The sequence below is a fragment of the Larimichthys crocea genome, chromosome XI (assembly GCF_000972845.2).
Source record: "Larimichthys crocea isolate SSNF chromosome XI, L_crocea_2.0, whole genome shotgun sequence".
NCBI classification, from domain to species: domain Eukaryota; kingdom Metazoa; phylum Chordata; class Actinopteri; family Sciaenidae; genus Larimichthys; species Larimichthys crocea.
The window spans coordinates 10,015,424-10,028,190 of record NC_040021.1 but is presented as its reverse complement, the minus strand read 5'-3'; the positions used below and the strand labels follow the sequence as shown (position 1 = coordinate 10,028,190).

General features: G+C 40.4%; 1 protein-coding gene across 1 annotated transcript in view; it reads right to left on the bottom strand.

Annotated features, from left to right (window-relative positions):
• The window catches only part of mettl24 (methyltransferase like 24), a 33,965-nt gene that overhangs the window by 1,894 nt on the left and 19,304 nt on the right, over positions 1-12,767 (bottom strand). The window contains exons 3-4 of the mRNA XM_010734711.3: positions 9,799-9,932; positions 4,665-4,890 (exon numbers count right to left, since the gene is read on the bottom strand). Of these exons, the coding sequence (XP_010733013.3) occupies positions 4,665-4,890; positions 9,799-9,932 (360 nt within the window). The remainder of the gene's footprint in view (positions 1-4,664; positions 4,891-9,798; positions 9,933-12,767) is intronic.

The following is a 12,767-nucleotide window of genomic DNA, read 5'->3' as shown; positions in this document are numbered from 1 at the left end:
AGTCTCAAAAAAAAAAAAAAAGCTATCTGTGGAGAATACGTCCAAATGTTGTCTTCTACCCTCCCGATAGGCACAGAAACTCCCACAAGCAGAGATGTGATCCTTAATTGGACAGAAACCTTGTAATGGAAGATTATGTGGCATCATGAAGAGGTGATGTATTCAATTGGCCTCTAAGGAGAGTGTCTCTCTGTATGTGTACCAGGCCGTTTGTGTGCATGTGTCAGGATCGGGTGTTATTTAGAGCAGCTCCAGACAGCTTCATTCTGTCTGACAGGTTTTCTTTTTTTAAGTGGACTTCACACAAATGGCCTTTTTGCCTCAATGGTCCCTGATCCAAGGCTGCCAAAATCTACTCTCTGCAGGAGAAGTTTGCAAGCCCTGGCAACATTTCCTGTCTGGTGTGAGCGGAGTCCATATGGCGTTGGAGCTTTGGAAAGATGACTTTTGCTACACCGCTGTGCAGCCTTAGCCATGCTAAATGGTCCTTAACTATGCTGGAAGGAAATGAGATACGCTGACAGTTTCCCGGTGGTCTGGAGAGCAAAGTGAGATACTGCGTGTTATAAAAACTACAGACATTTAGCTGAAATACATGGGTCATTTAAATGGAATAGTTAAAAATTTTGTGCCAGCAGCCTGTTCACAAGCTCACAAAATCTGCCTGCCTACAATAGAAACCTATGGGTGACAGTACTATGTCCATGTTTTGTACAATTTATGCACCAAGCCAAGAAAAACTGAACATTAGAGGTGGTGTCGGAGGTAGGCAGATTTAGTTACCTTTGATTTGCACCAGGTTAGGTGTAATCTGTTTCCATTTGTTTCCAGTCTTAATTCTAAGTAAGCTCACCATCTCCTGACTCCAGCAACATTTACTGTACGCACATGAGAGTGGCATCTATATTCTTATCAAACGCTCTACAACAAATGAAATAAATGTACAGTATTTGACAAAATGTGGAACTGTTCCTTTAAGCAGGTTTCAAGGACAAATTGAGTCTTTCTGTGGGTGACATAGATTCCCATGGAAATCTTTTGGTTTGAGATCATTTTGAATCTTGAACTGTGACAGCAAATTGCTTAAACCGTTTTTCAGTTTCTTTTCTTTTTCATGCAGTCTGATATGAAAATTCTGTAAGATATGAACTAAGAAAACTATTACAGACTGAATTGCACTCTACATTAACAGAGATCATCTCCTCTGTATAACTCCTGTAGACTATTTTATGTAAAATGTCTTTGAACTGAAGATTCCTCCTCTCCACTGCTGTGAAATTAATGTCAGATTGCTGCACAAGAGTTTATATACCCAGCGGGCAAATACTTCCTCTCCTCCAAAGGACTCATGATCAAAATATACATGGTAATTATTTGTGTAAAGCATCTCCAGCATTAGGCAGCACATTGGGACAAATTTTAATTTAGAGATGCTTTTGATGAAAAGTCGTCATTGTAAACAAACAAGTTTTTCTGATATGAGAAAATAACTTAAAATGGAGTGAGTTTGACTTGTTAATTGGCCTGAAATGTGTTTATTTCATGGTGGGCAAATCCTGGCTATTAACAAGACTTTTATTTACTCTTTTTGTTCCACACAGTTGGTCTTGTTAGAATAATTCAAAAGATTTTTTCTTGTAAACCAGAGAGAAAAAACATTACAATATATCTGACCTTCATTATATTACCATCATTATGTATGTTTTATGAGCTTTAATAAGTGCGCCTGCCATTAGAGAACAGATCACAAAGATATTTAACTACACATCTAAGACATTTTTGGAAGCACTTAAACAACTGCTTTGACAGACACGAAATAGAAGCTTTATTTAAAGTGTAAAAAAAAAAAGTAGCCAGTATAGCAATGTGGTTTTCTTTTCTTCATTAGGTCTCAATCCATCTTTGGATGGATTGCCATGATATTTTGGACATATCTTTCATAAATAATGTGTATAGGTTTCGAGCGAGCTGAGCTGATACCAAACAGTGAAGTGAAAACACTACAGACCAAGGGGAAATCGCAAGAATCTTGTGTGACACGGACACCCTGCACACCAAACGTTAATTGTTTCAACCCAGCGTTTTGAAATTGGAGATACCAGCTACAGTGGAAAATCAGGAAAGTACCTGGTACCAGCGAGTCAAATCAAGCTGAGCTAAACCCTTTTACACAGTGGAAACATTTGACAGTTATTCGTGGTTCCCAGAGGATGTATCCTAATTGTGGTTTTGAGTCAAATGTCTTCACAAGTATTGGATAGATTGCGAAGGAATTTGTACATTACAAACATTGCAGACATTCATATTTTCCTCAGTATGAATTGTAAAAACTTTGGTGACTTAACTTTTTATCTGGTGCAGTCATCAGGTCACAATTTATAATTTGTCGAAAATGAATTCATTTAAACTTATAGCTAAACTTATATGACTACTACTTATAAACTATCACGTTGAACATGAGTGTGTTAGCATTTTTACTGTGAGCATGTTGTTCAGCATTAGATTTAAAGCACTGTTGTAGACTCTTTGTCTTGTCAGCTGGATACCAATAAACCACTATGACCTATTAGTGTCCAATCAGCTGCATCAATTAGGCAGACCTATGCAGAAATGTATGATATTTATGTTGGGTAACAATGGCAACATGTATATAGGTGCAAATCACTCAGCAAATAAAACAGTTGTTGTTAGATGGAAGTAATGTATGCTGTGCTCTACCCCTTGTAATTTGGCAGGGTCCAAATTTGGGCCTGTTACTGTTGTCCAATTAGCAACATGATCAATGGTCCAGTATGCCGTTTCTCCCAATAAATGACATAATATTTCCTGCTACTGACATTTGTCCCTGTGGTGACAGTGTCTGCTGTCTCAGCTGGTCAGTGAGCTCAGTGAATGAGTCATTGGTGTAGTTTTTAACCAACACAGATAAGAAATGCTGTACAAATGCATATTTCGACCTTTCCGAGCGAGTCTATTTCTTCATTGCTGATTTTCCTGTCACAGAGGCTGGGCAAGAGCCTTTGAGAAAAAAAAAACTGTTCTGCTGCTACTTGCTCCGTGGGCACACTATGTACTCACATTAAAACCTCATTACAAGAACGTGTGCATGGCTCTGCATTTAAAACAGGTGCATAATGTCATCTGTGAAACAATTTGGTGTGCAAACTCAACCACACAAGCACATACCACACGCCAATGTTTATTTGTCCATATCTTGTCACACACTGAGAAGATATTAATATCTTTCCAGTCTGCTTTGCTTTTAGGCTCCAGAAAAGAAAATGATCAACTCAACTTTAAGTAGCTATGGCAATACACCACTGAGCAGCGTGGAGACATTCTGTTCCAAGACTGAATTTGCTTTGATTTACCGGTTCATATAGTATATGTTCCTGTAAAAAAAAGATTAATTAATTAGTTTTAATGAATTTGTCTGGAGAAAATCCAACAAAGTGTTAAAAGCCCTGCTATCACCCCCTTAGTCAGAGCAATATATCCTATAATGGTAAAGTAAAATGAAGATAAAGGGTTTATCCTCACGAGACCAGGAATATGTTCAGCAAATTTAATGCCAAACTGTCTCTCACATAATTATATATATTGTGTGTCAAGCAAACACTTTGGCCTGAGGGTGGTGACAGTGGAAAGTCATGAACCCCCCATTATGAAACAAGTTTATCATCTGGGGAGCATGAATGTGTTGAATTTTATGACAGTCTGCCCAGTAGATGAAGCAAAATTTAGACCAAAAACATTTTATTTTGCCTGAAAACATTTGCATCCAACCTCTGCAGACAATCAATATGGACAATGAATTTAAAGTCTTTGCGTAGGATGTGAAAATTTGACTTTGGTGATACCAAGTGGGAGTGAGAGTTTATTAACAAAGGCAGACAGAAGGGCAGAATGATATCCCAAACAACAGCATACAAAGTAGGTTGGTTTTCACTAGAATTGCCTCGTTTATCTACAAACCATGTTTATGCATCACAATGCCCTAAAGTATGCTACTGTATAATCAAATTTAATGAAATCTAGCCATTCATTTAGCAGACTACGAATGCACTGTATAATTAATAATGTATGTATCTGTCACTAGTTTCCCTCTTTTTGGCATGAGAAGAGAAAAGAGCCTGACTGTCATTCAGTTGTGAATTTATTACCTATATACGAGAAACTTGGCTTCTCTGACCTTGAATTATCAGTCACCGTGTTCCTAAACAGGCATGTTCACTGAATCTATAACTGTGTTTTATTAGTATGCATGCTATCAGTGGGCTTGGTGCGCATATGATCGATCTTGTATGCAGATCCCTATCTGGTGATGTGGAACACAGTCCCTTGGGGGCTTTGAAGAGGTAACATTCAGCATGATAATATTTGAGGGAGGAAAACAAAATCATATATGAGAGTTTATCCACCTGGAGGCGGAAGCTGACAACAGAGGAATGAATCATGATGAGCTGTATTTTGTTGGGGTGTGAAGGAAAGGGCCTGTGTTTGCATGCATGCAGCATATAAGTGAATCCTCCAGCTGACAGAAAGAAAAAAAACAACACTTTTAGATGGTTTCAGGTGATTTCATAATGGCAGAATCCATAACAAATTTATATTACAACCAGAGAGCATAGTGTATACAACCCCACCTATGCTCTATCTCTCACCTGTCTGTGTCCAAAGTCATTAAGGATGGTGGCCAGTTTCTTGGTATTGGCGTACTGGCGCTGGGCGACAATGGCTGGGTTGGGGTCCCTCCAGTCTACAGAGAGCCGATGAAGCCACATTTCAGCTTGCTGCAGGTGAGGCTGCTTCAGACTGGGATCAAAGCAGTGGACTTCACACCCCGCTTTTGTAAGAGAACGCTCCAGGGACCGATCGTCCACACCCAACCTACAACCCACACAGTACACACAAGACAATCAGGTATATCAGATGTTATCATATTGGACATTTGATACAAGCTAAAATATAAAGAAAATTATACAAAACAGATACTGTATGTAATCATGTTTATTCTTAGATCAGATTTACAGTATTTACATTTTCTTGTTAATGTTTATCCTAAATGTCATAGCAAGTCAGAGATCACTAAAGTCATTGAGTGATGAGTGAAAAGTTTGACCTACTTGTGGTGCTACATAAAGGAACATCAAAGTGAATGAATAAACAATCATCCTCCGGGCACGTGAATATCTATATCATATTTTGTGACAATTCATGCACCAGATATTGAGATATTGTTGACCAACAGGCAGGAAATTTAAACTTTGGTACTGGCACAGAAAATCATGTTATCGCATCACCACATATATTACAGTTTTATAACTTCAATACAGTCAGAGTCAGTCTGAGACATTGCTACGGCTACTAATGAGACCTGTTGAGTGTTACTGCATGGGAGTGGGTCAGATTTCAAAGGAAATCTAATGAACGGCTTGTCAACCCAAAATACAGCCATCCACTTCGCCATCAGGCCATTACTCGATAGCCCCAAAGGCAATAGCAAAACAGGATGAGGGCTTCCTGTTTTATATCAATGCAAACTGAGCAAACACTTTAAAACCAACATGTATGGTTATAGGCAGGTAGGTACTTGTTTCTTGTCAGTCTTTTGCTCTCCTTTACATTTCCTCCTCCAGTGGTCTGATTCTCCATTATAAATGTAAGCAGACACGTTTCCCTGTATTTCCGCCCTCACTTTCCCACCCATCCTCTCACTGTTATTCTCTCTTTATGCCACCCCTCCCTTCTCTAATTCTGCAATTTTCTCCTTTTCTTCCTTTCTCAGCCACTGTCTCCGCATTCCCTTGTGTCTAGTTTGTGCTGCGGCTGTATTCTTTAATTGCGGCTGAGGGAGTACATTTCATAGCAGACGTCTTTTACAGATGAGGCAGCAGGTCCCTGAATGTATCCCACTAGCAGGCAGATGAAAGATGAGTATATAGGAGAGACTGAGATGCAACTAGATGTCTCTTTTTGTTGCACTAAATATTTCAAAATATTTCATTGAGTTTCACAGTCTCTGTCTTGGCCAAGGAATCACTGCAGTGACACAGATCGGTTCAGATTGCTTGTGGAGAAGTGGGGGCTCAAATTAAAAATCATTCAGCTGTTGACCATATTGATAAAGGAGGGTCTCTCTACTCGCTATAATATCTTGTCTCATGGGACTACAGAGTGCAGGGGTGGTAACACCATGTTGACTTCAATGTCATGGAAACCAGAAGATGTGATTGTGTGTCATCTGTCACAAACACCTAGTGGATTGTAAATCTAATCGACTGGGCCTTTAGTCAATCTGTCCTCGCCCTGAACCATTATGTCATCAGCCTGTCTGGATGTTGTGAACCTCCGAGGCGAGGCTGGTAAACATAACGCTGTAACCATCTGCTCTCTTCTAGTCTCTTTCCCTTTCTACCCTCATATCTCCTATTTTTAGTATTTTCCTATTTCATATGCCACGGTGTTCTCAAAATATTTCTATCGCCACGACTGTCTGTCTCTCCAACTCCGTCCTCACCCTCTTTCTTGCTCCTTCTGCTGTGCACCTACTCCCCTTCTTTCATCACACATTGCAGCGCATTAACATATGCAAGATCAATGAGTGATGAGGTGCAGATATTTTTAATTCCCATGCTGTGCTTTAGCCTATATAAGTGCTCTAAATTTGAGCATGGCCTACAGCCTGCATGGGAAAGTTGTCATGAGTGGAAAGAACAAAAGTCTTTTTGCACTTCCTGGGGAAGTTCAAGATAGAGACGTGCATAAAAAAAAGTTGGATGAGTGTGACTTTGCTCGACTATCGTCTGCCACCATGTTCCTTGGGGCGAAAAATGAGGCGGTGGTTAACAGAGGGAGTCTAGTTTTCTACTTCACTGATATCTGAGAATAGAACAAAGACACATTTCTCTGTATGTACATTTTACTTCCTTAACTTGCTTAACAGGAAAACCACATTTGTAGTTAATAACACTAATCATGGCTCAGTTACATGAAGTTTCAGCAGGCATATTAGGCCTTTTTTTAACTGGAGACATTTTGACTGAATATCCCTAATAACATTAATTGCATCTCAAGTTCTATTCAAGTGTCTCAGTAACACGACAGACATGACAGTGAGTCGGCTTTAACAATACCAGTACCCTGAAAATGAAGCAACTAAATGGAATTCAGCCGCCATCCTTCATTTTATTATCTACACATGCTTTTCCTACTATGACTAACTCTGCTGTCTGCTGTGTTTACCACAAAATCATCCCAAAACATAAATTAAGTTTGTATCTTAGTGCAGTATAAAAAAAGTTCTCTTCGGGGTATTTTGACATTGTTCAAGCTGTTTAGATGCAGTTTTTCTTTTGTCAAAGCATGTGTGCATCTGCCTCTGCCTCTAGTGCTATCTTGGAGGACGAAGACAGAGACAAGAAACAGAGCGAGTACAGAAATAAATGAATTGTAACAGTGACAATAACATCCTCCCCTCACTCTCACCGAACAGCTTGGAAGCTTGGAACTCTTTTCTGACTAAATAATTCATAATAACAGCGGCTACAATTGCAATAACAACAACACTAGTAATTATTTTTGTAACTATTATTTTGTCCTATATTTGCATAGCAGGGCGCTTCGAGAGAGCGAGAGAACAAAGGTGCAGAGACTATATGGAAGACTGTTGCCGGTGGCTATATTGTGAAAATTCACTTTGCACATGCTAATGGTTCAAGTGCAGCAGATGAGTGAATTCACCAGGTTGGTTTCTTTTAGAATTATGAATGATTCATCCTCTCAGACAATCTTTGATTAGGTGTCTGCATGCAGAGAACAAATAATATATGATTAAACAGAAGGACTCGAAGATTGAAAGGAACACTGAAGAAAGAGTAGTTTGAGTACGGGAGGTGAAAGGTGGATGATTGGTCTTTCATGTGGAAAAACATCCTGAATCCACCCCCACCCATCCCTCCTGTCCACCACCATGTGACAGACCAATCAGAGAGCAGCTGCTCATCCTGCCCAGGCACAGCCCTGCACGGTTCGTTAAACAGAATGCAAATGAGACGTGTCAACTGTGCACACACGCGCAAAAAAATAAATAAAAAATATGCACGCAAGAGTGCGCACACAAGTGTACATACTCATAACGCACTGAATTCAACAGTGTACACACACACACGCATACTTATTAATAGTATTTGACATTTCTATTAAACCCAGTGCATCAGTGGATTGTAGTTGAGCGTTTTGCGAGTCTCCTGTACAGCAGAGCAGAAGTCTCATGAGAACGGGATACTCAGCATACCTGGCATAGATTCAAGAGTAAAGCCAAGAAGTCTGTGTGTGTACATAGTATGAATCTAGGTCAGATATGGGACACAGAGAGGAGAAGATCACTTGGTGTATCCAGAAAAGTTGAACCTAACAGCCTAACTGTTATAATGGGCTCTTAGGATTTTATTTCAGTTGCTCATAAAGTTCACCCAATTTTATTTTTTTAAGGTTGACATTTTTTTTAACTGAGCTGAGTTGAGGCAGCAAGACAGTGTAAATTGAATTCATTCCAGGGGTCTTAAGGGATCAGTTGGATAGAAGAAAAAAATGGTAATGTAGCTTTTGAAAAATCTGAGCCGTGAGTCACATTTTTCCCAAGATATTCAGGTCAAAAACGTTAAAATGTTTGCATAAATCACTGTGAGGACCCATAATAACATTCCTTTTATGTTTGGTGCATGTCCATGTAGCTTGTCTGCATGAGTGACTTCACTGCAGTCAGCCAGAGGATATCAGATATGTTTTTCCTTCAGCCTCTCCGTTTGACCCCTGATCTCTTTTCCATAGTGAGACAGGAAGCCAAAAACAGCAGTAACCCCCGCTTCCACCCTTCTGTGCCCTGCCTGTCTTGATGCCTGCACACCTGTGCTGTCTCTCAGCAGCAAAATTAATAAGATCCCCCTCTCTCCTGCAAAAAAAAAAAACTCCCTTTCTCCTCAGCACAGTGGAGGCCCAACAGGGAAGAAACCGAGCTGAGCTCATCCACAACACAAAGCCTACCGGGAGTGATTGACTCTCCAATCTTAAGAAGGTCAAATACCTTGGTGGCCCTGCTGACTTGTTTCAAGATTACTTGCCACTCAAGTAGAGGAAGCAGAGGTGCGTGTGATGCTCCAGGTGGATATTGGAGGTACAGTTAAGGCAGAGAGAAGGAATCTTTACCCTCATTACAGAGTTACACAACAAATCAGTCCACAGAAAAAGAAAACGCGAGCCAGTTTCCTGTTAAAAGAAGACGGATTCTGAATAAATGTAGGCTCCGTGACCAATTAGACAATGAAGTGGGAAGACATTGAAGAACAAGGCTAACAGGGGACGTAGAGACCGAGATAGTCCTCCTCCGCTATTGTGTGGAAAATAGCCTTCTTTCTTTGATGAAACTGTGAAAGAAAAAAAATCTCTCCTCAATCTAAATTGTCATGGGTGAAGCAACAACAGTGGCAATTATGACTAGATATATCACAGGCTGTCACAGAACCAGATGCTCTGAATAACTGTCTCATCTGCAGATAACTCACTGGCTGTTTGAAAATTAATGTTGTGAACAACCCTGTTGTTCTACAGATGCTGTTAATGACAGCTTGTCTCAAAACTTATGGACAGGCTGCAGATTTTTGCATGTAGTGATCACAATTAGGGTTAGATTTGTGTCTAATAAAGGTTAATGTTTGATGTGATGATGAAGGTAAAGAGTCCAACTAGGGAATTAATGTATTCTCTGAAAGGTGGAAATGAGAGTTTGTTTGTACGTACCCAAAAGAGTAAACCCTGCAGTGTTTGCTTTGGATTCTGTGGCTCAGGCTGTATTTGGGGTCCAGACACGCAGCCCAGGCTCCCTTTGTCCCGTGCTGAGCGCCTTCCTCGCCGGCCAACGACGCACACGACACCTGGACACATAAAAATATGCACATATTATAACAGCCAGGACCAGAGCAGAGTTATGATAGCTTTCCTGGCTCAAACTAGGAGCCCTGTATTGTCAATATGATGTACCATCTCCACATTCCACCACAGGAATGAGTTTTATTGACTTTTGACTTTCTACAGAGTTAACACAATACTCCTGAAGGCATATATCATGCCTTATCCCGGTAGTCTAAATCAGTAAGCAGTCTTAGCACCTGTTAAAACTATTCTGTATATAGTCAAGACCACACATGTGCTATGTATGAATCATTTCCTCTAAACAGGAGAGTTTGTGTCCTTAAGCTTCAGACAAATTTTGCTCTATAGTTAAGTTTTCAGTCAGTGCGTTTGTCTTCAGCAGCATTAGTCTAAACAGGTATCGAAGGAGTGGGTTTACAGATGTGGCTGTAAATCGAGTGCTTCAGGAGTGGCAGCTTGGCTGACACTCTCTGAACCATCTTGATGCGATGAATTATTATTTTATTTTTTTCTCAAAATATTTGAACACAAATCTATAAATCACTGGAAACTGCTACCGAATTTGACCCTGAGCTAGCATGTGTCTGGGCCTCAGTGTTGAACTACGATATGCATGCAATTCATCATGATGCACAGCATGGGCCAACACTGCCAAGTCTCTACAAAGGTAGAGCGAGAGAACAGGGAAATGAAAGAAAGATGATAAAAACAGTATTTTTACTTTATATACTTTTTTTCAATTCAGTAACCAAATGCTGTGTGGTCCTGTATCAGTATCCTTGTATACAATTCAACCACTTACAAGGAGAGAAAACTGTTTCACGACTAAACTACAGTTAATTAAGATATTGGATAGAATGTATTCAGGTCTCTTAATTCTAGTGAATCTGCAATAAAAAAGCTTTTTAACTGAAAACTAAACATGAACCAAGTTATCACCCTGAATTTTTCATTACCTCCCAGCTTTGAAATTATATTATCTTACAGATCCAGACTGTTTCCCCCCCTGCATAAACAGTGCACGCGCACACGGTAAACACATGTATACATGTCAGCGTGTTGTTTTTGTGCAGTGCCTCTGCAGTTTTTTACAAGTGACTAAGCTTTAGCACAGGAGCGGTTGGCTGCTCAAATGTTTGCTGTCTGGGTTCTTAAAGCTCCATCTGCTGCAGAGATTCAGAGGACAGAACAAGATTGGGCCAGACATAAATCTGCAGCTCTACTGTACTGAATTCAAGTGTAAACGAGAAAGCATGTAAATAAATGTGTTTGTGTGTGTTCCTGTACGGCAACACTGTTATTATCTAGTCAAAAACGTACACGTAAATTGAAATGAACCCGGAGCAAAATGTTTTATAGCTGCGTAAATGTGTAATAAAAGCAGTGAAGTGAAGAATGGAGAAACGAGGGAGCGGGAGGGAGAGATGAGTGTTGTATCTCAGCCTCTTAAAATAAAATCATATCTATTATTGCTTAGACTTGACATTTTAAACTGTTCATTGTGCATGTTTTCATTCTCAGACCAACACCTTTGTGAAGTGAGTTTCAAAAGGACCTCTTAGGCATGACTGCCTTGCTGTGACAATACATAAACCATCCATCCATCCGTCCATCCATCCATCCATCCATCCATCCATCCATCCATCCATCCATCCATCCATCCATCCATCCATCCATCCATCCATCCATTTTCTGCCGCAAGGTAATCCAGACGTCCCTCTCCTCAGCTCCTCTTGGGGTATCCTGAGGCGTTCGAGTCTTATATATGATATGGTCATCACAAAGTCAAGTCACTTTTATTCATTTTGCCCAGATATCACACACATCACAAACTTTACAATCTATACAGCGCACTGCACGTTCTACCTATAGATCTTCGATCTACCCGGAGGTCTCCTACAAGTTTGATGTGTCTGAAAAACCTTCAGAGGAAGGCGCCCCAGAGCCACCTCAATTGGCTTCTTTTTTTTTTTTTTCACAGGCAGCTGAGTTGAGTGCATCAAGAGGAAAATAAGTCACCCGGTGTACAAAAAAGCACAAGAGTTGCATTGTGCGTGTGGATGGTGCAGTAATCTATTTGAATGAATTTGGTGCACGGTTCATTGCACCAGCCATTGCTAATGTGTCCCAGCTGAAAGCGTTCATCAGCGTATGATGTACAATGTGCAATGAAATGCAAAATCACTCTTGATTATTTTGCCACCTCACATCTGCGGGGCTTATCAGTGGCATTGAACTGCTCACTGCTGAACACAGTGTTACACTGAATACCGAGCTGTAAAAATTGACCTGAAAGAATGTTTTCATTGAGCAATACATTATAATAAATGAACAGTAACTACTCATACTTATTATGCTAATCAGAAAAAAATGATCCTACGGTACATTTCACGCCGTTGTACTTTTAGAGAAACACTTCTTCTTCTGTGTGTGTGTGTGTGTGTGTGTGTGTGTGTGTGTGTGTGTGCGTCGGTGCGTGCATACATGCAAGATACACTGACTGCTATTGATTGAACAGTTTTGTCGCAGGCCATCTCTCTGGGTAACAGCTCCACCAGGCACCGTGTCAGTCAGCATCACAGCTGAGGACGTCGCTGTGCTCCCGCCAACTCCCCCCACCCTCGCCTGTCACTGTGTATGATGGACAGCTTCCCACAAACTTATACTTACACACACACACACACTCACTTAGAATGTCTTTCTCTCTGTTCCTGTCCCTGTCTCTTCATTTCACACACACAAATGGCTGAACACACAAGTACACACAGACACGCACACACACACACACACATTCTGAGGCTAATTCATTATGAGCTGAATGTCTGCTTTGTGAAAGA